Genomic DNA, 26520 nt, shown 5'->3' on the forward strand with positions numbered 1-26520 from the left:
AGCCCTATTTGTTTTACTGTTACATTAGGAGTTGCATTGCTCACCTCAATAACCCTGAGTGAATAAATAGTTGTCCAGAATTTCACTGTGAGTGTGTTTTCCAGTGGATGTTGGGCATGGGCAGCATTGGGCATTTCCTACAATGCCACCCCCTCCACTCGAATATTGGAATAGTTTGTTAACATTTTCCACCCAGTTTTTACCCAAGTGGGGGCCATAAATTATCAGGAATGAGCAGCATCAGAAGTGGAAATTATTTGGGTAGGAAGCGAACCTGTTGGGGATCGTTGCGTGTCTTTAGAACGTATTTGCACTGTATAAGTAGCCACAAAATACAATTTAGTGCCCTTTGTATAATGTGATTAAAATTCACCTGGAAATACAATTTGTGTTAATGTAAAAATTCTTTTTGTTTCACGAAGAAAACAGAAATGCCGGCAGATTATGATCGGCACGACCCAGAACAGAAACAGATTTACCGCTTTGTCCGAACGTTATTCAGTGCAGCCCAGCTCACTGCAGAATGTGCTATCGTCACATTGGTAAGTAGGTACTGAACGCTATTCCGTCTCCAAAATTAGTTTCCGATTTAGGCTTGCTACAGGGAACCTAGTAGCCCTCTACTAGTAGCTTGGCACAGTGGTTAGCATTGCTGTCTCACAGCACCAAGGACTCGGGTTCGATTCCTGGCTCAGGTCATGTCTGTATGGCATTTGCACATACTCCCCATGTCTGTGTGGGTTTCCTCCAGGTGCTCCAGTTTCCTGCCGCAGTCCAAAGATGTGCAGTTTAGGTGGATTGGCCATGCTAAATTGCCCTTAGTGCCAGGGGAACTAGCTGGAGTAAATGCAAAGGGGTTATGGGGACAGGGCTTGGGTGAGATTGTTGTTGGTGCAGACCCAATGGGCTAAATGGCCTCCTTCTGCACTGGAGGATCCTGTGATTCTATAGGAATTGCAGGGACAGGTCTCCGCTCGCCCATAATTTTGCTTAAATATCCACGTGTGTTTTATACTTTTATATCTATTTTTCTGATATATAAATGTATTTAATATTCCCATATTCCTATTTATTTTTAATTTACCTCAGATATTTCCATAATGCAATTCCATTCCTTTTCATGTTGAGGCTTTCTACTTAATTTTTGTTTGGTCCCCTGAGATTTAATTAATTAATCTGATTATTCATATGTTTACTTGTACTGTTTACTTTGACAATTTGCTGTTGGTCTTTGGTTTAAACATTTAGCACATCCTTCCTCCCTCTGCACCAAACTTGTGCTCACATCAAATTCGCCCTATTTCTTAAACAACTGAGTTTAGAGATGCCACCCAACCTCTGCAGGGGGCCCTATTGAAGAGACAGTCTGAAATCTTCATCCCTCAGAATTGGGCCAAAATTTTAATGTTCCAAATATCCAACTTTAGATTTGATTTGATTTATTATTGTCATATACATTGGGATTCGGTGGCAAATATTGTTTCTTGCACACTATACAAACAAAACGTGCCATTCATAGGGTACATGGGGAGAATGAAAGGAGAGGGTGCAGAATGTAGTGTTACAGCCATAGCTAGGGTGTAGAGAAAGATCAACTTGATAAAAGGTAGGTCCTTTCAGAAGTCTGACGGCAGCAGGGAAGAAGCTGTTCTTGAATCGGTACATGACCTCAAGACTTTAGTGTCTTTTTCCTGACGGAAGAAGGTGGAAGGGAGAATGTCTGGGGTGCATGGGATCCTTGACCATTTGGAGCAGATATTTTCTGTGCCTGTAAAACATAGGCACACACCTCACATAACTCTTAGCCTGTTGTATACTGTCCGGAAAACAATGAAAGAGCTTTATAAACTGCATTCAGTGACTTTGAGCGATATTTTTCCCACCAGGCATTTATTTTTAGAACAGGTTGCCTGACATTGAGATGAATTGAGAGTTGTATCTTTTTAACACAGTTACTGACTAAGCTGAAGGTACTATCTGGGGAATGTGGCAGATGTCGCTGGGTAAAGGAATGCGGGTGCTGATGAATAAAAGATGGAAAAGGGCTGGCATGTCTATGGGCAGAGAGTTAACTCTGCCGCCCTCCAAATTGTGCTTGACTAGTTATCTCAGAAAAATGCCTCCTTTCAATGCTGTCACAATAGAACCAGCCAAGTATACACAGCCGAAACATCGTTTTTTTTTTAAATTTTGTTACCCCAACTTCATCTCTCCCACTTTTCTGGCCTGGTTGTACAGAACTTTGAGGATTAGGCAAAAATCTTAATCAGCTATTCAGACCTCTCCTCCCCTCATTTGATTATGCAAAGAACGAAGAAAAGTACAGCACAGGCCCTCCAAGCCTGTGCTGACACTGATGCCTTAACTAAACTTAAAAAAAAAACCCTTCTGCCCTGACTCAGTCTGTATCCCTCTATTCTCTCCCTATTCATGTTGCCACCCAGGTACTTCTCAAATGTTGCCAATGGACTTGCTTCCACCACTTCCTCTTGCAGCGTGTTCCAGGCACACTCCACTCTCTGCGTGAAACCCACTCCCCCCTCCCCTCCCCCCACCTGCCTGCGCACATCTCCCTTAAACTTTCTTTCCCCCCTCACCCTTGAACCTGTGCCCCCTTGTAATTGACACTTCCACCCTGGGGAAGAAGCCTCTGACTATCCACCCCGTCTATGCCTCTCATAATTTTGTACTATCAGGTCTCCCTTCAGCCTCCTCCTTTCCAGTGCAAAGATTTAAAAACTCATTAAAAACAAAGGATATGCATTGCTGTCCATCTCGCCAGTTTCAATGCTGAGGGAATTTTACTGCCCTCTCTGTGTCAGGGGGTTTTACTGTTTGCCCCAGTGTCAGGGGGATTAGCAGGGTAAATATGTGGGATTACGGGGCCAGGGCCTGGGTGGGATTGTGGTCAGTGCAGACTGGATGGGCCGAATGCACTGTGGGCCTTCTATGATTCTCGTGCAAACATTTCATTTGTGCACTTTTGCCAACCCATCCATTTGGTTGATGCAATTAGCCCCCACCCCCCAAACATGTCATGAAACATGTTGACCCAGAATTTGCAATTCTTGAAAAGGACAGTGGGGTTTTCTCTGCTCAACCGTATTAGAGAGCTAGGTTGGGCAGCAAATTCCTCTGCCTGCGCCGGCATAGTTAGTTGGAGATGGTGGCGGATAGATTGAGTTTTGAAGTCTCCAGAGATCCTCCTGAAAATGGGGGTTGACTGAAACGGCGAGTCTAAAAGATGAACCACTGGTGTGGCTGGTCACCATTTTGACATGTGAAAGATATATACAACTCCGGTAATTTATATTAAATCTATTGAGTGAATCAGTTCTACAAAGGTACCTTTTAACTACAATCAAGGTGTTTCAATATTGGTTTTCCTTGGAATCCAGCACAAAGTTCATTCTGATTCACTTTGACGAGTGCCGGGTTCATGCTTTCCAGGCACCTTTTGGTCAAAAGCGTCTTCTTCAGGGTGGATTCCTTCTCCTCCTCCTCCTCCTCCTCCTCCTCCTCCATTCTCGCACCGGTTTGTCATTAACATTGAATTCCTTCGGTGCAGCTCTGTAATTTGACAGGTCAGCAAGTGTTACAAACTTCATCTTGGGTACAGCTTCACCCTTCATTTGTTTTGTTGGAGGACTCTTTTCACTATGTGTGTGTGTGGCCTGCTCATTGTGGCCCTGTCTCAAATGGCAACATGACCTGTTATCACCTGCTTGGTTCTTTGTGCCCAGTTGGATTGATGCGATGTAGCATGTTGTAGCTGAAGGATGGTGTGGGGGTTTATATGTACAGTGAGCACGTGTAAAAGCATTATATTTGGGGCTAGCCTTGTACACTGGGATGATTTGTACGCCATGATCTGAGGTAAACAGGGGAATCAGGATATTGCTGTCTGATTTGCCTGCTCCTCCAGAAGCTTTGCTCGAACAGTATCTCACTGAGGCACTCAACATTTAATCATCTGAAGAACATGACATCCGAGTAACTATTCACTGGACGCCCACTAAACAGGGCAGAGAAAGATCCATTCGTGTGTAAGTGAATTTTTAACAAGATGAAAAATTAATTACCAACCAAACTTCTCTCTTTTACAATTTGTGGGTTCTCATTCCTCCAGATTACTTTTGGAAACTTTAAATTAAGATGAGTAAATTTTATATATACATTTTCTATTTCATTTAGGCCTTCTGATCAAATCTTCCTTTCTCTTTTATTTTGCTTTTGGTATATGATTTTACATGGAATCAACTATTCCAATTTACACTTCCTGGTTTAGACTCCGCCTCAGTAAGGACTCTTCAATTTGATTGGCTTGAGGGCAGCACAGTAGTTAGCACTGCTGCCTCACACCAGTCACTGTCACTGGGTCACTTGTGGAGTTTGCACATTCTCCTCGTGTCTGTGTGGGTTTCCCCCAGGTGCTCTGATTTCCCCCCACAGTCTGAAAACGTACTGGTTAGGTGCATTGGCCATACTAAATTCACCCTCCTGTACCCGAACAGGCGCTGGAGTTTGGCGACTCGGGGATTTTCACAGTAACTTCATTGCAGTGTGAATGTAAGCCTACTTGTGGCACTAATAAACTTTACTTTTACTTTAATAAATAAGCGTTAAACACAGTTGCTCCTTGTTCCCTGCAGAGGGTGCCACGTTGCATGCTGTGCAGTTTGAGAGCATGGACACAAATTCTTCATCTCTTTTTATTTTCAGTATTTTAGTTCCACTACCTTTTAAGGGCCTAAACTTACAGTTGTGTTTTTTTTTAAACAGTGTTAGAGTATGTAAATTAGATAATTTTTTTTCAGTATTTTTTGTTTGCCATAATGTTTCTTCAAGAAAGATGAGGTAAGCTCTTAGTACTTTCTGCACCCCCCACCGCCCCAACCGAACCCCACCGCCCCAAACCCCCTCAATCACCAGGATCTTCCCAGCAACAATGATGATGGTCAGTCAGATTGTTGCTGTGCTTGAGCATTCCCCAGACAGACTGCTGCCACTTATTTCTTCTGGGATCTTCCAATCCCAGCTATCACAAAAACATAAAAGCGCTGTTTTTCTCTTGGAAGTCCCATCAGAGCGGAATAGAGTCGGGGCAAGTTAGGACATGCTGCCTCTTTATGGCACTAATTACTGTATGCTGAATTTAAGGTCCAGTTTGAAAGTTAGTGAGGCAGGTGGGTGAGGTGATGGGTAAATAAGCGGGTGGGTGAGGTGATGGGTAAATAAGCGGGTGGGTGAGGTGACGGTGTAAATGGGCGGGTGGGGGAGCTGATGGGTAAATGGGCGGTTGGGTGAGAGGTGATGGGTAAGTGGGCGGTTGGGTGAGAGGTGATGGGTAAATGGGCGGGTGGGTGAGAGGTGATGGGTAAATGGGCGGTTGGGGAAGAGGTGATGGGTAAATGGGCGGGTGGGTGAGAGGTGATGGGTAAATGGGCGGTTGGGGAAGAGGTGATGGGTAAATGGGCGGTTGGGGAAGAGGTGATGGGTAAATGGGCGGTTGGGGAAGAGGTGATGGGTAAATGGGCGGTTGGGGAAGAGATGATGGGTAAATGGGCGGGTGGGTGAGAGGTGATGGGTAAATGGGCAGTTGGGGAAGAGGTGACGGGTAAATGGGCGGGTGGGGGAGAGGTGACGGGTAAATGGACGGGTGGGTGAGAGGTGACGGGTAAATGGGCGGGTGGGTGAGAGGTGACGGGTAAATGGGCGGGTGGGTGAGAGGTGACGGGTAAATGGGCGGGGTGGGTGAGAGGTGACGGGTAAATGGGCGGGGTGGGTGAGAGGTGACGGGTAAATGGGCGGGTGGGTGAGAGGTGACGGGTAAATGGGCGGGTGGGTGAGAGGTGATGGGTAAATGGGCGGGTGGGCCAGTGCACTGAATGGGCACTGTGGCAAATTGATGAGATGGCAGGTGGATGTGGCAGTGTCAGGTGAGTGATTGAGGGAAGTCAGGTGGTTTGGGGGAGTTTGTCAGGTTTGATTTGGTTGGGTTGGCGGAGGTAAGTAATCGGGGGCGGGGGGGGGGGAGCTGGTCAGGTCAGATTGGGGAACTAGCCGGGGTCAGGATAGAAATGGGCTGGGAGGGTGATATGGGGGCGATGGGGCCTTGGCTGTGTCGTTATCCAGGAGTTGGACTGAGTTTTAATCTGTCTTAACATTTTTGTGGGTCACTACCCTGGTCAGTACCCCAGGACGGTCCAATGTTTCCAACTTCAATTCAGAGTCAGAGACTTGCACGCAGGGTCCCGGGGAGCAGGGAAGTTGCCAGTCAGAAGCTGAAATGTCCAATGCACTTCCCACATCAGGCCTACCCATCAAGCCTTTCAAATGATCCTGCTAATCATCTTCATGTGTGTCTCATTCTGACAATCTGGAGAGCGGAAGATTTGGCTCAACATTTGGCAAAATGTTGAAGCAGAATTTGGAAGGCAATCAATCCATTTTCACCGTAAGATTGTGTTTCCTAAATAATTAGCTACGTTACCACAGGTTCACTCACCTTGCCCTTCCTGCTCTGGCTTAGCTTGGAATCAAGATCCCTGTTGTATTTATCACATTTATCCTGCTCTGGCTTGTCCCGAGTTTTGTAAAATGGTGCCGGACTGTGGGCAAGTGGGGTAGGCAGGAACAGCATGCTGAAGTTTTTGCAATTGCCCAAGATTCTTTGGGACTTTCCATTTTTATATTTTGTGTTTGGATTGTTGTCACATACATTAGAAATGCAATGTTCCTGACAAAACAGCCAGCATGCAAAATGAAATCATAGATTCATAAGATATAGGAGCAGAATTAGGCCATTCAGCCCATCAAATCCGCTCTGCCATTGATCATGGCTTCATTCCCATTTTCTGCCTTCTCCCCATAGCCCTTCAACCCATTAAAAATCTGCCTAACTCCTCCTCAAGGCACAATAAAAAGTCTCCCAACACCAGGTTAAAGCCCAACAGGTTTATTTGGTAGCACAAGCTTTCGGAGCGCTGCCCCTTCAGCAGGTGAGTGAAGGGTTGGGTTCACAAACAGGGCATAAATGACACAAACTTAATTTGAGGCTGTCTTTGTGTGTGTCCTCCTTAAGTCATTACAGCCTCCTTTAAACTTACAGCTTGAAAAGTAATGAACTTGTAGTATTGGTCAGCCTGTAAACCAAGACCCCGGACCTAGATACTGGGCTGGGTTTTACATTTCCCCACTTGCGGGTTTGCAGGCAACGGTGTGGTGGGGGGAGCTTCATAATATATCTGTCTTCATTTTACAAGTGGAGGTGAAACATTGGGCATCTCATCTGCCCTTGTACCAATTAAGGTGTTTAAGTAGTCAATTAATCACTTAAATGCCCATAGCCCAGGCCTGCCACTATTTTGTCTATGGCCATACTTGTCCGAAAAAGTGCCCTGCTGCTATTTGAAGGAGCAGCTGGAAGATGGAGTGACTGAAATTATGGGAGGGAATTCCAGAGCTTTTAGGGCAGAGGCAACTGAAGGCACGGAGATTGGGTGATGGAAATCAGGATGAAGATGCCAGAGTTGAAAAAGAATGCAGAGATAGCTGAGTTTGTAGGTTACAGTGATTGAGATTACAGAGCCGCACTGAGTGCTGCATTGTTGGATGTGCTGTATTTAGTTAAGTGTTTCATGGCGATGTTGTCTACCTAACTCAATTCTGTGGCATTATCTGAAGAGTACCAGTGAGATCTCCCAGTGTTCAAACCACTCCTTCAACCTGCACCACACAGAAGCACATCAGTTGTTTGTCTGTTTGCTGTATGTGGGACCTCACTGTGTGTATCTTGGCTGCCTAATTTTCTCACACAACCATAACTGGACTTCCAAACGTAAGATGCTAATTGATTGATTGCACAATGCTTTGAGATACCCAGAACATGTGATTAAAAGTCCAGTTAAAATGCATTGCTTCCTTTTTTTCTTTCTGTCCTGTTATAGCAGCTAAATAGTACAGTGGGTACACTGGGCTGAGGGAAGCCCCAGGTAACTCCTGCGATTCCAGTGTGCTTTCCCTGGCATACGTCCCACGTTTCAGCACTCACCCCGCAAGCAGTCACTGATTGAGAAAACATGACGGCTTGCTGTTGTAATTCGGTCTTTACAGGACTCTGTGGAATAAAATGAAAGCTTGTAAGACAAATTGCTTACTATTTTTTATTAAGTACCTGGGACTCAACTAAAGGAGAAGTATTTACCACTCCTAATGGTGAGTAAACTCGATTATGGCAGCTCTCCACGTGCCGTCTTCATTCATTATTTTTTACTGCTTTTGTACAACATAGTTAAGTGGCTTTTTAGCCAGTGCACAGAAAGGTTGCAGAATGTCTGTCTCTAATTCCAAGATCCAGTTTAATTGCTTGTAACTTCCATTTGCATCCTCCAGGGAGAAACAGATCTGTGGATTAGGATCACTGATCTTGTTTTGTCTCTGTTCACTTTGAATTGTTAATATTTTATTCATGGAGCCGTTGACCTTTCTTTAACTAAGCCTGTGGTAGGGATGTTTCAGCAATCAAATATGCGCAACATGTTAGTATGTAAACAGAAAGGAGGGTTCACAGCAGTGGGAGACCAATATTGGGCATGATTCATTTTCCTGAGATAAGTTCGAGTCATCAAATCCCTACAGTGCAGAAGGAGGTCACTTGGCACACTCACAGTAATCTCACCCAGGCCCTATCCCTGTAACTCCAAATATTTACCCTAGTAATCTTGCAGAAGCCAAGGGGCAATTTAGCGTGGCTAATCCACCTAACATGCACATCTTTGGACTGAGGGGAAACTGGAGCACCCGGAGGAAACCCACACAGACATGGGGAGAACGTGCAAACTCCACATACTCACCTGAGACTGGAATTGACCCTGGATCCCTGGCGCTGCGAGGCAGCAGTGCTAACCACCGTGCTACCCATTACTGCCTCCCTTTTGATCTTTGGCTAGATGGACGTCATAATGAGCACAGAGTGTTAAATTCTTGAACATTGGCTGCACACGAAATGTGATTGCCAATTAGTTATAGGTATAATTTAATTTACTTGGGGAGTGACTGATATTTTAGGAAGCTGCAGCAATGGTTTAGATGGTACCATTAACAGCCATAACCAGGGTTTGTGCAGTAGTTAAACTCACAGACAATATACTACACCTTCAGCAAGGCAGCAGTCTCTCATTATTGGACTGAAGTACCACTTTAAGCCAGTGAACCCAAGAGTTTTTTTTTATAGTCCTAATTCCACAGAATTGCTTCTCTCGAATAGTAAACTTTTATTTATCCTTGTTCAAATGCTGGTTTGTCACATGGCCAATGTTACATGCATTTTTAAAAATTTGTTCATGGGACGTTGGCCTCGCTAGCCCGGCATTTATTGCCCACCCTGACTTGCCCTGGAACTGAATGGCTTGCTTGGCCGTTTTGACAACATTTAAGAGTCAACCACATTTCTGTGGGTCTGGAGTCACATGTAGACCAGACCAGGTAAGGAAGGCAGATTTCCTTCCCTAAAAGGACATCAGTGAGCCAGATGGGTTTTTACAACAATCAACCATTGCTTCATGGTCATCAGTAGACTTTGAATTCCAGATCTTTTGGCATTATAATTGTCCAAAATCTTTGTTTCTTACTTTAGGCAACAGTTCTTCATAGTTTCAATGTACTTTCTATTTTATTCTAATACGGAACTAATCTTCTCAATATCTGATTTGACTGAACAAGCTGTGAATCTTTCCTCTTGGGGACTGAGGGGTGATCTATTGAAGGCATTATGAAATGGTTTGATGGGTAGATTATAGAGATGATGTTTTCACATCTTATGGATGACCACTTGGAATAATTTTGGTAAATACTTGAGAGGGAAATGAGTGGAATATGCTGATTGAGTGAGATGAGATAGAGTGGGAAAAGCCTCATGTGAAGCATAAATAAAACATGATTAATTGATTCAAATGGCAAATTTTTGTACTGCGGAAGCCTTGTAATTAGATAATGCTTGACATTATTTATGTCTGCTTAGGTTTTGAGGATATTTCACTGATGTTCATAAACTTTATTATCCCCACTAACCTTGCTTTTACAATGTGTGTGGCAGGCGGAGAGGGTTTTATTTATAGTCATCTTAGCTTATTATCAGTTACGTTTATGGTACATAAATACTTCTTTCAGCACCTTCCAAACCTTTGATCTTTGCCACATGGAACAACAAGGGTAGCAGGTGCATTGCAAGATGCCCTCGGAATCTCATACCTGATTTGGAATCATATCGTCACTGGGCACTTCCTTCCAAATAGTACCTGGGCTGTACCTAAACCACACCTACTGCAGTGGTGCAAGCAGACCACTGGGAGTGGGCTGCAAACACTAGACTTATCACTGATGTGCATATCCCATGAAAGAATAAAAATCATGGACATAATCTGAAACTCCTGACTATATACGTGGCAGGGGAGGGATTTTCTCCTCCCATTTTCTGCGAGTGGGATGGGCAGTGGGAGCGTAAAATCCTATAGGGAGCTCCAAATGTGATTTCCGTCGGTGAGATTTCTCATTGCAGTTGTCCCTGTCCCCTGCCAACGACATAATGAGAATCCCAGTGTTCGTAGTTGGGAAGCCCATTCGAATACAGTAACATACGATTATCAGGCCTCTGCTCCTGATAATTCCACCCCCCCACCACACCCCGTTACACAATCCATTCACACCAGTGTGAATCATGACAAGTCTTCCCATGACATGCACCTAGTGAGCAGAACCCGCCAGAGGTGTTTGGATGAGTGCATCGCTCAGAGATGTCATGCCTGGGTACAATTCAAGAGGGAATGGGGGGGTGGGTCTCTTTTTTTTTGGTATTAGAGCCTGCAGGGCCAGCTCTCTGCCAGCGTGATGCTGTGGGACCTGCCCCCTCGATTCCGGCTATGAGCCCAATGATACTCCAGAGCCAGCCATGGTTGGAGCTGGTGGCTTTGGTGCTGTTTTTCCCACCTGCTGCTCCACTCTGCCAAAAAAAAAGGCAAACTTCTGCCTATAGAGTTCAATTATAACATGATTGTTTAGAGTGGACGTAATACTGTCTTCATTGGGCATTTAACCTGACCGATCAAGTGGGAGCTGCATTGGAATTCTGGGTCGTATAGTCATTGGGCGCACGGTGGCACAAAGGTTAGCACTGCTGCCCCACATGCCAGGGACCCAGGTTCGATTCCGGCCTTGGGTTTCTGTCTGTGTGGGTTTCCTCCTACACTCCAAAGATGTGCAGATTTGGTTGATTAGACATGTTAAATTGACCCTTAGTATCAGGGCAACTAGCAGGGTAAGCATATGGGGTTATGGCGAGTGGACCTGGGTTGAATTGTGGTCGGTGCAGACTTGATGGGCAAAATGGCCTCCTGCATGTTGCAATTCTATGAAGTCAGGGAATAGGTTGATTGCCCATGCTAAATGTCAGGGGATTAGCAGGGTAAGTATGTGGGGTTATGGGGTTAGGGCCTGAGTGGGAATGTTGTTGGTGCAGGCTTGATGGGCCGATCGGCCTCCTTCTGCACTGCAGGGATTCTATGAGTAATATTGCCTAATCCAGGAGCTGTTGCTCAATTGCTCCCCCTGATGGTGAATGATGTTGGTGACGACTCGGGTAATTGTGTGGGAGCTGAGCCCAGCTCTGCTCAAGCCTGCTGGAGCTACAGTTGACCATCCTGTCAGACAGCCTTAAAACGCAGCGGTATTACTTTTAGAATGAAAATATAAACCTGAGCGCTGGAATTGGTCAGAATACCAGCTATGATTCCTGTGCGGTGTGCAGACGTGCTTTCATAGATACTGCCTGTTCACTGCAGCTAAAACGTAAGCTGATCCTCGTCCTCAATCTGAAGCTTCAAGGTTGCGTGTGCCTCAAGAGTTGAATCAGATAGTTACTTACAATAGACAGTGTACCCATACACAGACCCAGCCAGTTATAAGAAATGTACACTCTGAGTGTATTGTGCTGACTGGCTTCATCTGCTGGTTGTTCAATGCAAAGAGACAGCTGACAACGACAAAGATTTTATGTAAGAAGGGATCTCAGGATTGAAAAATAAAACATATTAGGGATATCTATATGAATTGATGTGCCTGGCTTGGAGAAGCTGGATACTGATTCACAAAATTTTCCAACCAAAAGACGGGGGGAAATGGGGTTTGGTGGTGGGGAAGGGAAGTGTTGCGTTTGAGTTCTGAATATCCACTCCCAGAGAACATTGTTTGTAGTTTATTTATTAGTGTCACAAGTTAGCTTATGTTGACACTGCAATGAAGTTACTGTGAAAATCCCCTAGTCACCACACTCCAGTGCCTGTTCAGGGATACTGTGGGAGAATTTAGCATCTAACAAGCACAGCTTTTGGACTGTGGGAGGAAACCGGAGCATCCATAGGAAACTCATACAGACATGGGGAGAATGTGCAGATTGCATGCAGACAGTGACCCAAGCCAGGAATCGAATCTGGATTCCTGGCTAACATCTGTGCCGCCTTTATTTGCTATACTTGACCAATAAATCATGGGAGACAAATCTGGTTCCAATCTGGTATTCCGATGGGCAAAGTGCAGTGATGGTAATGCAAACTTGTAACTTTTCTTGCTCCCATTAATACATTGTACTGGTCAGGAGGCAATTCCTGGGAAAAGATTAGCTGCAATGTGTTAGTGTCATCAGAAAATGTAGCAGGGTGTTTTCTGATACTTAATCATAAAGCTCTGTATGAAAGAGAAACAAGATGCAGGTACTGTGCTTCTGATAGAGTTAGTGTTTTTAAATAAGGTGCTGGATATTTCCTGTATAAGGTGCTTGCATAGTCCTGAGCATAACCATACCATGGAAACTGCGTGCTTTAGAAGATGCAAAAATGGGCAATACAGATTATCTTGAAGGTGATTTCTTTGGAAAAAAGCAGACGGGGAGGTTATTTAATGGGACTTTTCATGGTTACTAGTTGCTTGTCACATGGAAAATTTCATTTGATTTATTACAGTCACATATATTAACATACAGTGAAAAGTAGTGGTTCTTGTGCAACATACAGACCAAGCATACCATTCATAGAGAAGGAAAGGAGAGGGTGCAAAATGTCGTGTGACGGTCATAGCTAGGGTATAGAAAAAGATCAGCTTAATATGAGGTAGGTCCATTAAAGTCTGACGGCAGAGGGAAGGAGCTGTTTTTGAGTTGGTTGGTACGTGACCTCAGACTTTTGTATCCTTTTCCCAATGGAAGAAGGTGGAAGAGAGAATGTCCCGGGTGTGTGAGGCCCTTGATTATGCTGGCTGCTTTTCCAAGGCGGCGGAAAGTGTAGACGGAGTCAATGGATGAAAAGTCCGAACAAAACAAATTTCCCTCACAGCACCATAGGATTTTTCAATAGAACATGCGGTGCACATAAGAACTTGTACTTCTATTGCACTTTTAGAATGCCTTAAAGTATTTTTGATGTACTGTCACCTGTTATAAAGAAAGAAACATAGCCGTCAATTTGTGTATGGGAACTCCCAGACATGTCCGCACTGGCCAGGGCGCTGGTTCCCAACCCCATCATTAGTGCAAGCTGTTTTGGCAGAGGCTGTGTTCTAATATTCCCTTTAGTTAACGCTGGTGAAGGGATAAATATTGGCCAGTGCAGTGGGGAGAACTCTTCCCCAAAGTAATGCCATGGAATTTTAGAGTAGTTTCAGGTACAATTGGCATTAATGTTTTCCTGCCATTATTAACACTGTTTAACTGGATCTCGGCATTGTTTAAAGTCAAGAGTCAAAATGAAAATACTGGGAATCTGAAGAACAGAAAAATGTATTTTAAAAAGTGACTCCTGTCGCCAGGCCACTGCTGTAGGGTGGGGATGGAGGGAGCCCCTCTGCAAGTGGCTGCTACTCAAACCCAGGGAAGGCCCTCCCAGGCCTGCCTGGAGCAATGAACCCACTGGCCTGCTCTTGGATGCCTACCTCTTGGCACCTGATCTCTCCTCCCTGCTGTTGCAGAGAACTGAATACCACTCAGTCACTTTAATTGAGGTTCATAATGAGCCTAATTGATAACATGCCGCCCAGGGTGGTGGGTCATCCTGCTAGCTCCAATTACGCCTCTGCCAAAAACAGGTACCAATAACAGGGTTGGAAAACCAGCACACCAGCTGGCATTTTTGGGCTCTGTATGCCGCTGTTCCTGCTGCAGGCGGGATCTGAAAATCCAGTTGTTACCCAGTGTTAGTGACCTTTCTGCTTTTTTGGGGCTGGGCTGGGGGGTGGGATCTATATGTCCAGCAGTGAAGCTGAGGAATTTCAGCCCCATTAATTACATCAAGGACACCATATAAATGCAAGTCGGCATCGTAAATTTTGACGATCTCTCCCTCTGCCATAAATCATAAATAACCAAGAAACCAAACCTTGATCCTTGGGTTGAAAATGGCCGAAAGAAGCAAGTGATAACCTGGAGGTAAAATTCTGCCGTGCTCATCTTTTTTTAATGAACTGCTTTCAGGTGTACCTTGAGAGATTGTTAACGTACGCAGAGATCGACATCTGCCCTAGCAACTGGAAACGGATTGTGTTGGGGGCTATCCTGCTGGCGTCAAAGGTTTGGGACGATCAAGCTGTTTGGAATGTGGATTACTGCCAGATCCTCAAAGATATCACCGTGGAAGACATGTGAGTGTCTCTTGTTAAATCCATTCAGTGGTGATGGTTGAGCACTGCAGTACTTTTCCTAATTTCCCAATCTCTAGGAACTCTCATTGTACCTCAATTTAACTTTTGGACTGTCTCATAATTACCTCCTCTCAATCTTCTTTGCACCAAGTTTGCCCCCTTACTCTCATAAGGTCTCAGCTTTTCAGACCTGAATATACTGGAGACCCTTGGTCTATTGGTTTGATTCCCATTTACTTGCTAATCACCAAACAACTCTTATTAGTTCCCTCTCTTCAGGTGTTGTTTATTGTCATGTTAGCAATGGTTGCCAAAGCCCCTTGTCCTTGTGTTGGTAGACAGGGCCATCGCCGCTGAGCCTGATTCTGTCTTCACCTGGCAGTAACATGTATGTTTTCCAGCAGGGATCCTGGTTCATAACCAGGAACCCTTGCCAACTTTTTCCATTTTCCCCTTTTCCGACTTTGCCTCCTGATGCACTGTCTTGTTTGTACACTCTAATCCTTCTGGTCAGACTCCGGTTATCATCACCTGCATTAATACTCCGCTCTACTGCCTCTTCCTTTCTCTTTAACTTTCCCAATCTCTACTCATGTGAGCCTTCCTCTCACTATTTTGTTTAAAGCCCTCTCTATGGCCCTCGTTGCACAATTTGTCAGTACACTGGCCCCAGCGTAGTTAAGATGAAGGCAGTCCGATTAGTATATTTCCCTCTGTTCCCCCTGTACTGGTGCCAATCCCCCATGAATCAAAACATATTGCTTCCACACCAATCTCCTCGCCGTGCATTCAACTCTCTAATCTTATTTATTCCATACCATTTTGTTCATGCTCAGGTAATAATCTGGAGATTAATACGTTTCTGGTTCTGTTTTTTTTAAAACTTAGTCCCTAGTAGCTCATATTCCCCTCTTTCCTTGTCCTACTTATGTCATTTGTGCCCACGTGCACCATGGCAACTGAATCCTTCCCCTCACCCCCCAGCTCTGAGTCGATGTCCTTAACGCTAACACCAGGGCAACAACACAGCATTCAGGTCTTGTGCCCTTGGCTACAAAGGATAAATCTAACTAATCATAATGTCCTCTCCTTTAGGAGCACAGGAAATAGGAGGTGGCTATTCGGTCCCTTGAGCCAATTCCGCCATTCAGCCAGATCATAGCTGACTTTCCTCAGTGCCTTTGTCCTGCTTTAGAACCATAGAAACGTTACAGCACTGAAGGAGGCCATTCAGCCCATCTTGTCCACGCCAGCCTGAGGACATCCACTCTATCTTTAGAGTTTAGGGTCTTTACCTCCACCACCTACTCAAGCAGTGAACTCCAGACATTGTCCCATATCCCTTGATATCTTTAGTCGATCTCTGTAGTGAACATACTTGTTGGCTGAGCCTTTGCAGCCCTCTGGGGTAGAGAGTTCCAAAGATCCACCACTCTCTGATTGAATAAAATCCTCCTCATCACAGTCCGAAATGGCCTCCTTCTCATTCTGATTCTTGTCCTCTGATTTTAGACTGCCCCCTACCAGGGGAAATGTCCTTCCTCCATCCAACCTGTTGAACCCTGTAAGAGTTACACTGGGCGGCACGGTAGCGCAGTGGTTAGTACTGCTGCTTCACAGCTCCAGGGGACCTGGGTTTGATTCCCAGCTCTGTCTGTGTGGGTTTCCTCCCACAGTCCAAAAATGTGCAGGTTAGGTTGATTGGCCATGCTAAAATTGCCCCTTAGTGTCTTGAGATGCGTAGGTTAGAGGGATTAGCGGATAAAATATGGAGGGATATGGGCATAGGGCCTGGGTGGGATTGTGGTCAGTGCAGACTTGATGGGCCAAATGGCCTCTCTCTGCACTGTAGGGTTCTATGATTTTATGAGTTACGTATGCTTCAATGATATCACTTCTCATTCTTCTCGACTCTAGAGACTACTTGCCCAGTCTCCTCAATTTTGGACATGTTCCTCTAGCATGCATTCTCCAAGTCTGTCAGGATAACTGTAATTCCTCATCCCTGAAACCATTCTGGTATATCTGTTCAATACTCTCCAGCAGGGAAAGGGCACGTTTAAGGCCAAGATGAGGAGGAATTTCTTCACTCAGCATCCAATTTTGGGTGCCATGGTGGCACAGTGGTTAGCACTGCCGCCTCACAGCACCAGGGACCCAGGTTCAATTCCAGCCTCGGGTCACTGCCTGTGTGGACTTTGTATGTTCTCTGTGTCTGCGTGGGTTTACTCTGGTTTCCCCCCACAGTCCAAAAGATGTGCTGGCTGGGCCATGCTAACTTTTCCCTCTGTGTACCCAAACAGGTGCCGGAGTGTGGCAGCTAGGGGATTTTCACAGTAACTTCATTGCAATATTAATGTAAGCCTACTTGTAACACTAATAAATGAATTGAACAGTTGTGAACCCCACAAATTAGGAGGGATGTAAATATTATCATGAGAAGCAATAGTTCCCTGGTAATCAATTAAAATCACCTTACCAACCAATCAATGCACTTTTCTCATGCAGTATAAATTGTTGCCCCCCCGCTTCTAAAATTGGGCACTCTGTGGTGAACTGGTATCTTGTAAAGGTTTATTCATTCCTGGGACATGGTATCGCTGGTTGGGCCAGCATTTATTGCCCACCCTAGTTGCCCTAGGACAGTTGAGTCAATCGCATTGCTGTGGTCCTAGAGTCACATGTAGGCCAGACCAGGTAAGGATGGCAGATTTCCTTCCCTAAAGTGAAACAAATTGTTTTTTCCAACAATTGGCCATGGTTTCATGGTCATCAGTAGATTCATAATCCAAGATATAATTTTTTATTGCATTCAAGTTCTGTCATGGCGGGATTTGAGCCTGGGTTCCCAGAACATTAGCTGAGTTTCTGGATTAATAATCTAGCGATAATGCCACCAGGCCATCGCCTCCCCCAGCTTGCTGTTATCTGGTTTGTCAAACAAGCTGTGTGATTGTGCTCACGTGGAGTTCCTTTTGGTCATCACTCTCCCTCCTGCAGGAATGAGCTCGAGCGCCAGTTTCTGGAACTGCTGCAGTTCAACATCAATGTGCCCTCCAGTGTTTACGCCAAGTATTATTTTGACCTACGTTCCCTAGCAGAAGCCAACAACCTAAGCTTCCCACTGGAGCCGCTCAGCAGGGAAAGGGCACAGAAGCTTGAGGTGAGAGAATATCATTGTGATTCACCAGCAGGGTCATGTGACTTGGTATTGCGTTATCCTTCTGTTATTAGACAGTGTTGCCAAGAATGAAGTTTGTTTGTAGACCAGGCCCTGTGAGGATATTGCTTTCCTACAGCGTACTTGTGTCACAGTATTGTATAAACCTGAGAACAGTAATGTGAGCACGCTTGTTAATAAGCCACAAGAATAAGAAAAGCCTCTGAATAAACCTCTTATCTGTCCTGATCTCATTGACCTCAACAAGAAACCTAATAGGTTATTCACCTAGAGCCTATACCATTCAAGGGTGCCTGTAGGTGTTTTACTATTGGCTACTGTAATGCCCTAACTATGTTAGGGGTTGTGGGTTTTAACAAAAAGAAAAAGCATGGTTTGCACACTTGGATTCAAAATAACATCGACCGATTTATTGAAGAACTGTTCTTTGTATTGCATAGAGCACAAACTGAAACAGCAGCCTGTGCAAGCATCCAAATGGCATCACTATCAAATCATATGATTAGCTTTAAAGCAACCTGCAACCCTTTAAAATATATATCAATGATTCTGATCTTGGAGAAAGAAGAAATCTATTGAGGTTTCTACTGATGGGATAGTATCTTATTGAGGCATTGAAAGTCTTACCAGCCAGCTAAATAGGCAGCGAGAGGCCGGTGCTTCCTCTTTTTGGGAAGGCCTACCTATCAGATTATTATGATGCAAGACCCCAGGGGTGGATGTCTAGCTAATCAAGAGCCGTCAGCAGCTGTTGTGCTCAGCAGTGTTGCTGGATAGGCCTTGGTTGCTGCTGGAGGGACTGGCAGTGTAGCCCCCAGGATCGCAAAGCAAGCCAGGTCACCGGGAGCAATGTGGCAGGGGCGGGAGTCATGGGGAGAGGAGAGGGGGAGAAGCAGCGATGCCAGGGTTTGGCTTACACTGGGCCTCCTAACACCCCGTCCAGTCCCTCGCTCAGGCACCGAGTGCTTTGGATCAAGGGACGTCCCTCACCCCCAGGAGGTGACAAGCGTGGTTTTCGCTCTCCACTGTGCTGCGTGGCTACAGGCCTGCCTGTAGCTAGATTAATACCAGTGGCGATGGGATGAGGCTCTTAACTGGTCACCCATGGGCCTCGATTGTTCAATTGGCAATGGAGTGGCAAGACCGAATACGGGCTTAATTCTGCGGTTTCTGGCACCAGCGCCCAGCTTACCGTTAGTGAGACACTAAATTCTGGCCTTGATTCACTTCTTTTTCATCCCTGCTTGAACATTGGCATGTGTGGATGACAGGTGAGGACGGGCTGTTGTTTTAGGGAATAGGCTTTCAGCGAGCACTCGCGTGAATCACACAAGACGAGAGATCATTCTTTTGGCAGGGTTACTGACCTATATGGAACTATGTCTCAGTGAGAGCTATCCAGGGACAAGTTAATTGTGTTGTACAGAATTAAGACAAGGCATGGTGACAGAAACAGAATCATTCAGCAAAGCTTTGGGTGTGTAAAAATTGGAAGAGAGTTTAAAAAAGGAAATAGGTGCCTAAAGGACTTAGTCAATCTGTAATGCAACCTTTTTAACTACTTTGGTTGTGCTGTTAAGTTGAAAGATACTTTTAAGTGTCCCTCAATTTTATCACAAAAGTCCAGTCACCTATCATTCTCTTTCTATGTTATAGAGCCATAGAGCAATCCAGCACAGAATCAGGCCCTTCAGCCCAACCGGTCCATGCTGACCATGGTGCCCTCCCAACAAGTCGCAACTGCCTGTATTTGTCCCATATCTCTCTCATCCTTTCCCATCCATGCACTTATCCAAATGCATTTTAAATGTTGCTATTTAAACATTAAATAGCCTCAATCACTTTCTCTGGCAGCTCGTGTTATTCTCAGTTTGTTAGCTCTGGCCAAGAATCAATTCAGTTTCACCTGTCTTAGGGTTAGCTTTTTGTTTGTTATACCATGTGGTTGGAAAATGCATTGTGTTAACTCTGCAACATTAATTGAAAAGACAGGTGCAGCTATATTGGAGGATGTACTGAATGTGACCCAGTATTACTTTGAAATTTAATTTTAAACATTTATTCACTTGATGTTTAGTCAATATACACACACACACACACACACACACACACACACACACACACACACACACACACACACACACACACACACGTATGTATGTATGTATGTATGTATCTATCTATCTAATCCTGATGGTATAGAAGGAGGCCATTTGGCCCATTGAGTCTGTACCGACCACAATCCCACCCAGGCCCTATTCCCATAACCCCACACATTTACTCTGCTTATCCCCCTGACACTAGGGTCAATTTAGCATGGCCAACCAACCTAACACTTAAACATTTTTGGGAGATTCCCTTCTTTCTGAAACGGTGTTGGATTTTATTCATTCTGCATTGATTTATTGATAAGATGATGGTTTCCGTCTGCACTCAGTTGCAAAATCAGAGCAGTTTTGATTCTGTAATTGAAAGCATACATTACCCATAATCTGTTCATAACACTGAATTATGATAAGTGAGATGTTTTTCTATTGCTGTGAGATTCTGTTGAATTATAGGTGTAATGGATGTCGAGTGCCCTTTTTACATCTATATCAATGAGCCCTGGAAAATGACTTCCATGTGAAAGCTTCTTAAGTAGCTCGGATTGATTTAGGCGCAACTACTTTAGGTTTTATCTGAGATTACCAGTGATCCTATTATTGCCTATTACAGCACAGATGGATCAGCAGCCAGAAGTAACCATTTGACAAAGCACATGTATCTCTGAGGGAGCAAAGCAATTACTTTTCTCCAATGTAGTTGAAATGGTAAATGACTAATGATGCAGGTATTCACGACGGGCTTTTTTTTTAAACAGTCACACACAAGCTGAATGTACTGCCACAGGGGAAGTGTTTGGGTTATTTCCTTTGTGGTATCGGCTGACGCCAGATAATTTGAACTCAGTGCCCTGTCCCAGGGTCAGGTAAAAATAATTGTCGTTGTCTGAGCTTGCCTTGCCTGACCTGAACAGGTGCTTATTTCCATCCCAGTCATCTGTCTCTCGTGGATACAGCTCGTCTCCCTGTACACCAGGGTCAAGGCTTTCTAAATGTTGTCTCCAAGCACAAGAACCGCCTTCATGTTATGGCACACATTTAGCTAAAGGGCGGCAGGTTGGTTAGCACTGCTGCCTCACGGTGCCAGGGTTCGATTCCCGGATTGGGTAACTGCCTGTGTGGAGTTTGCGTATTCTCCTCGTATCTGTGTGGGTTCCCTCCGGGTGCTCCAGTTTCCTCCCACACTCCAAAAATGTGTGGTTAGGTAGATTGGCCATGCTAAATTGCACCTTAGTGTCAGGGGTATTAGCAGGGTAAATACTTGTGGTTACAGGGATGGGGCCTGCGTGGGATTGTGGTCAGTGCAGACTCAATGGGCCAAATGGCCTCCTTCTGCACTGTCGGGATTCTATGAATGATGCTTTGGTTTGGTGTGTCCCTTTTTGCTGGTTGTGCTTCCACAGAGCTGTGCTGACGGGTGTTTGGACTAAAGCTCCCAGCGAATGCGCAAGATCGGAAGGGGTGAATCGTTCTTGTCTGTTCAGAGTAAGGGAACCAAGGCTTACAAAATATTACCAGGGCAAGTCAAGTGGCTGAATTGTCTGAAGGCATCTTGTGACCATATAGGAAATTCCTTAATTAATTTACCTAATTCTACCATCTTTTTAAGACCTTTATGCAATAATTTCTATACTATATAAAGGAAAGTTTATTCCTTACTAGAAGCAGCCCTGTGTTGCTTTTCGACAATAGATTTAATAGTGGTAAAATATGCAGTGTTTTGTTCTTCAGATTATTATGGCGCAATAGGTGGATCCAGGAGCTTCTGAAATGGCTAAGTTTGTAAAGATAGTATATAATGAGTCAGCAGATCCCAGTTTAATATACCAGTCTATGCTGAGGTGAAACTTTGTTTCCTTGTACTAGGGAGGGGGAAAATTGAGCTTGATTGTGACGCAGTTAATGTTTCTGGAAAGTGCATGTGTGAATTTTGGCTGAGAGCTGTATCTGAGCATGGCTGTGATTCTGATTTGCTTCCATGGTTGAATAGTCGCCACTCGCTCCCTAGACTTGGATGTCAATAATGGCTGCTTAGATGAGGTACTGTTGGGAGTTTCCTTATCTTCAGGAAACAAATGGGGAGAAAATTGACAAAAGAGACAAAAGAAAGTAGGCTAAATATGTGGGGTTACGGGGATAGGGCCTGGGTGGGAGTGTTGTTAGTGCAGGTCCCACAGGCCAAATAGTCTCCTTCTGCACCGTAGGGATTCTATGATTCCATGAGAGATGAACGCAGTTTGAACCAATTGGGGAACTTTTTGCATTCACTGCACGGGATAGAGTTCAACTACAGCCAGCTCTGCATTGAGTAAAATCACATCTGCAAGTTTTTTAATTTGTTGATGAGGTGTAAGGAATCGCTGACCAGACCCGCACTGATTTCTGTCCCCTGATTGCTCTCGAGAAGGTAACGGCCTTCTTGAATCACTGCAGTCCATGTGTTGTAGGAACACTCACAGTGCTGTTACTTGCGGCACAGTGGTTAGCACTGCTGCCTCTCAGGTTCGATTCCCAGATTGGGTGACTGTCTGTGTGGAGTCTGCACATTCTCCCCGTGTCTGCATGGGTTTCCTCCGGGTGCTCCGGTTTCCTCCCATAGTCCGAAAGCCATGCTGGTTAGGTGCATTGGCCGTGCTGGATTCTTCCTCAGTGTACCCAGAGTGTGGCGACTAGTGGATTTTCACAGTAAACTTCATTGCGGTGTTAATGTAAGCCTATTTGAGACATTAATAAATAAACTTAAAACATCTCTTCGTAAGATATTTGTTGAAATGCTTCAAAAATGTGTCCAGAATCTTTTAAAACTGTTAAATATAATATCCATGAGGCTTGTAGCAATTTTTCATAGCTGCTATCTCTAATAGCCTTGGAATTGACCCTTCTTTACACATCTAGCTTGTAAATCAGAAGTCTGCAATGACCAATTTCCTTTAAGTCCAATGCACCTAGTTATTCAGGCATATATGCAGAATACGCAGTATATTTTGCCAACTGACAATTTTAAGTGTGAAGGGTCAAAAGACACGAGAATTGTTAATACAAGTGTCAGCTGTAGTTCTGATTGACTGAATAACCTTCAGTGAAAGATCACCTATAAATGGAAAATAAATCCCATGACACACTCCCTAAATTTCAAAGTTGTTTGCTCAGTTGTGCTCTGTATTCTTTGCTGAGCCTCTAACCTTTGTTGCCTTTGAATTTTGCAGGCACTATCCCGACTATGTGAGGACAAGTACAAAGACTTGAGGAAGTCGGCTCGGAAACGCTCCGCCAGTGCAGATAATCTGACTGTGATCAGATGGTCCCCGGCCATCATTCCCTAACAGTGGGCAATTTTGCTTGAGTACATTTGCTGTCATCCATCCAGTTTTTGCCTGGGGGGAGAAGAAGAGACTTTTAAAGACTTTGGCAAGATGCCTTTACAGTGCCTCCATCTTGTGTAGCACAGGAAAATGGAAAATCTCATTGGAGAAAAAAAAAGTATGATTTTTGTGAGAAAGGACTGTCATACCTAGCATTTTCACTGCCTCTAACCCCCTTTACAATGGGTTTTAACACAGGGGCCACACAATTAATGAAAGAAAAAGGGGTGTGGAGATGGAAAATTGAGGAGAAAGAGCGTCATTTTAAGGAAGCAGCCTGTTTGCAGGGAAGATGCAGAGGCATGCTGAGAAGTTAAGAGGTTTGCTTTCAACCCGCGTCTGAAGCAATTTGTGGAGTGGCAATGTTTTAACTTAATTTATTCTAAAGGTGTGGCTGGTACATTAATGGCCTTGCAGGAACAAAACTTTCACGGGTGTGTCAAGGTGAGAGCCACTGGTGTTGAAATGTCACACGATGGTCAGCAGCAATCCGCTGCTGTGTTTCGGGAATCCATTTCGAGGTGTGCTCGAGGCTCTGTTGCTCGCGCCCCGTGCCAAAACGCCAAGGCGGTCAGCTCCCCGGAGAGCCCCAAAGTGTTTCCTCAGTCCTGCGAATAACCCATCACAAGGTGCCCCACAACCCTGGCGCACTTGTCTTGTGTCAGTCTTTCACACACCCTGCTGGGCACTCCCTTGGTCAGAGATGCCCTCAGTATATTCCACAAGACACCATGTTTTTTGTCACGGTGCACTATCACCTTTTTGCGCTTTCGGCGCAGTCCTCTGTGTGATCCAGAGGCTGTTCGGTCGCACAAGATTCCACCTTTATCCGCATTAGGGTAGACACTTCTATTTTCGTATTGCTATTCATTTTATCGATATACTCAAAAGTTTTATTTTATAACCTGTCATTTCCTAATGTATAACTTTGACTTTTCACCTTATTATTACCGTGCACATGCAGTCATTATAGTAAAAGTTTTGTACACAAATCGAAAGGCATTCTCATTCTTAATTTTATAGATCTTCTTGCCCTCTGTAAGCTTCTCAACAATGTGTTACGTCACATACAGTCCGGTTCTGTCATGTGTCTGCTAGTCGGAGCAATGTGATCTGAAGGGGGTTAGATGTAGTCAAGTTACTTTTCTGTTCCTGGTGCGCTATTCATGGGCCTCAATAGTGCCCTCTTCTGGAAGTTTTCAGAATTTTGTTTTGTATGATTCCTTACTAAGCGAACTATTATATAGTCCTCTACCGGCTGTGGTTGTTCATGAAGGCCCTGCCCTCTCGACCTGGCCTGAGGTGTGGTGACCCTCAGGTTAAAATCACCACCAGTCAGCTCTCCCCCTCAAAAGGGGAGAGCGGCCAGTGGTTGTCTGGGACTATGGCGACTTTACCGTTACCTATTATTATCTGACACTTTTGACTGTCACACTCAGATCAAGCTTATTTCTGTGTTATTCGTCCACGCTTTTAGTCAACAATTGGGCTAAGAATTGGACTGTTCATAAAAACATAATTTTGTATCTTGTGCTGGACTGATTGCAGGGTGGGGCTCTAATGGACACTGAAGCACAGATAAACTGCACATACTTGTTAATGGCGAGTCTTAGCTCCTTTTTCTAGGCAAGCACCTACTTAGTTTCCTTTTCGCAGAAGTTAACCTTTGGAAATGCAATGTGGCCTACTGAGGGAAATAAGGGAAAGTATCTGAGCACTGGGCAAATTAGCACCAACATGTTTGTCAAAGATAAGTGTGACTCAGGCATTGCATTCATCGATTTTATTTTTTAAAAAAGAAAGTAATCGACTCCATTTTGCTCACCAGAAGCAAATTGCCACCAACCAACCATAGGAAATCCCATAAAGTGATAAGACATGAAAATTATTCAACTGCAACACTCCAGTAGCGCAGAGGGTAAATGCGCTGCGCAGTTTGGTACTAGGCCGTACAGACCAGGTGCGGGGTTGGTAGCTTGGGCAGTCCCGTTGACCTCAGCACCCTGGATGGTATGCAAAACATGCAGGTGTGTTCGACTGCTCGCCGCTTTCCGGTCTCCGTTGCTGGAAACTGTGTGGTTCGCTACTGAAGACAGGATTGGCCCTGGCTGTGATACTCGCCTTCCGTTGTGTAAAGAATCACTGTTGGAGTGAGGGTGCTAGTGTACCACTGGCATCTGTGGGACCATTCCCTAGGGAAAAGTCAAATGTCTTCAGAAGAAAAGGGGAGCAAAATTAGGATTTAAAAAAAAGGAAGTTAGTTGTGTTAATTATTAAATCAATACTTAAAATTCCAATCTATTTTGACCAAGATTTTATGTCCAGATTAATATTTTACACCCTTACTGATTTAATCAATGGTTTAATTTTTTGATACACAATTTTCCAAGTATTTTAGGGAGAATGATCATCGTGTTAGCATTACTGCGAGTGACTTTTAGTGAGATGAACATTAAAATCTGTAATTATCTGAGTACAAGTGTACTTTTGTGAAGTTTATTAAACTTGTCAAAGATTGTATAACCTATTTATTGTATGTATGTACATACAGTCCGATGCTTACTTAAAATGTAAAGTGGTCTCAGTAGAATCTCGCTCAGTCTAGTTTAGACTGGTGATTCTTGTTTAGCCTTTGTGCACTGGACTCTACCTCTGTATAGAGTTTTTTTCCCCCAATCTTTGGTTAGTTGGAACAGATAAAGCTTTTTTTTGTGACAAATTGATTATGTACCTTGATTATGTTTCTTGTGCTGAGAAAATCTACTGTAGCTATTTTTTTTCAGTTTGATTACTGATGTGTAAAACTGCGGGTGGGGAGGGGAGGGGAGGGGTGGGGGAAAGGCTTACATTGAGCATTTTATGTTTCTTTGTATTAACAAAAATGACAGTGCTCTGCATTTTCTCTCCTCTTTTGTTTGGTCAACTTTGCCAAATACAAAAACAGTATCTTTGGATAAACTGCACAATACCAACAGATGTTCTGAACTGCTTCTCATTCTAAAACAAGCAACAATCTGCCAAAGGGCTGTACCCTGCTTAGAAATTTGGGTAAACACTGATTATTTCCCATTGCTTCCCATTACTGTGACAGTGAATGACCATTTTAATAAAGATAGGTGCCAATTTGGTTACACCTTGCATACTTGTGCTTATTCAGAAGGTTGTACGAGAGGAATTCTCTCTGATGGAC

General features: G+C 44.4%; 1 protein-coding gene across 2 annotated transcripts in view; it reads left to right on the top strand.

Moving 5' to 3' along the window:
• Positions 1 to 26134, top strand: part of ccny (cyclin Y) — a 235335-nt gene extending 209201 nt beyond the window's left edge. For both annotated transcript variants that reach the window (XM_080212423.1, XM_080212433.1), the window contains exons 7-10: positions 423 to 542; positions 14516 to 14682; positions 17683 to 17845; positions 23175 to 26134. In XM_080212423.1, coding sequence (XP_080068549.1) covers positions 423 to 542; positions 14516 to 14682; positions 17683 to 17845; positions 23175 to 23291 — 567 coding nt within the window. In that variant the 3' untranslated portion in view covers positions 23292 to 26134. The remainder of the gene's footprint in view (positions 1 to 422; positions 543 to 14515; positions 14683 to 17682; positions 17846 to 23174) is intronic.
• Positions 26135 to 26520: the final 386 nt, after the last annotated feature.

Source organism: Carcharhinus amblyrhynchos, chromosome 2 (assembly GCF_965287045.1).
Source record: "Carcharhinus amblyrhynchos chromosome 2, sCarAmb.v2.hapA, whole genome shotgun sequence".
NCBI classification, from domain to species: domain Eukaryota; kingdom Metazoa; phylum Chordata; class Chondrichthyes; order Carcharhiniformes; family Carcharhinidae; genus Carcharhinus; species Carcharhinus amblyrhynchos.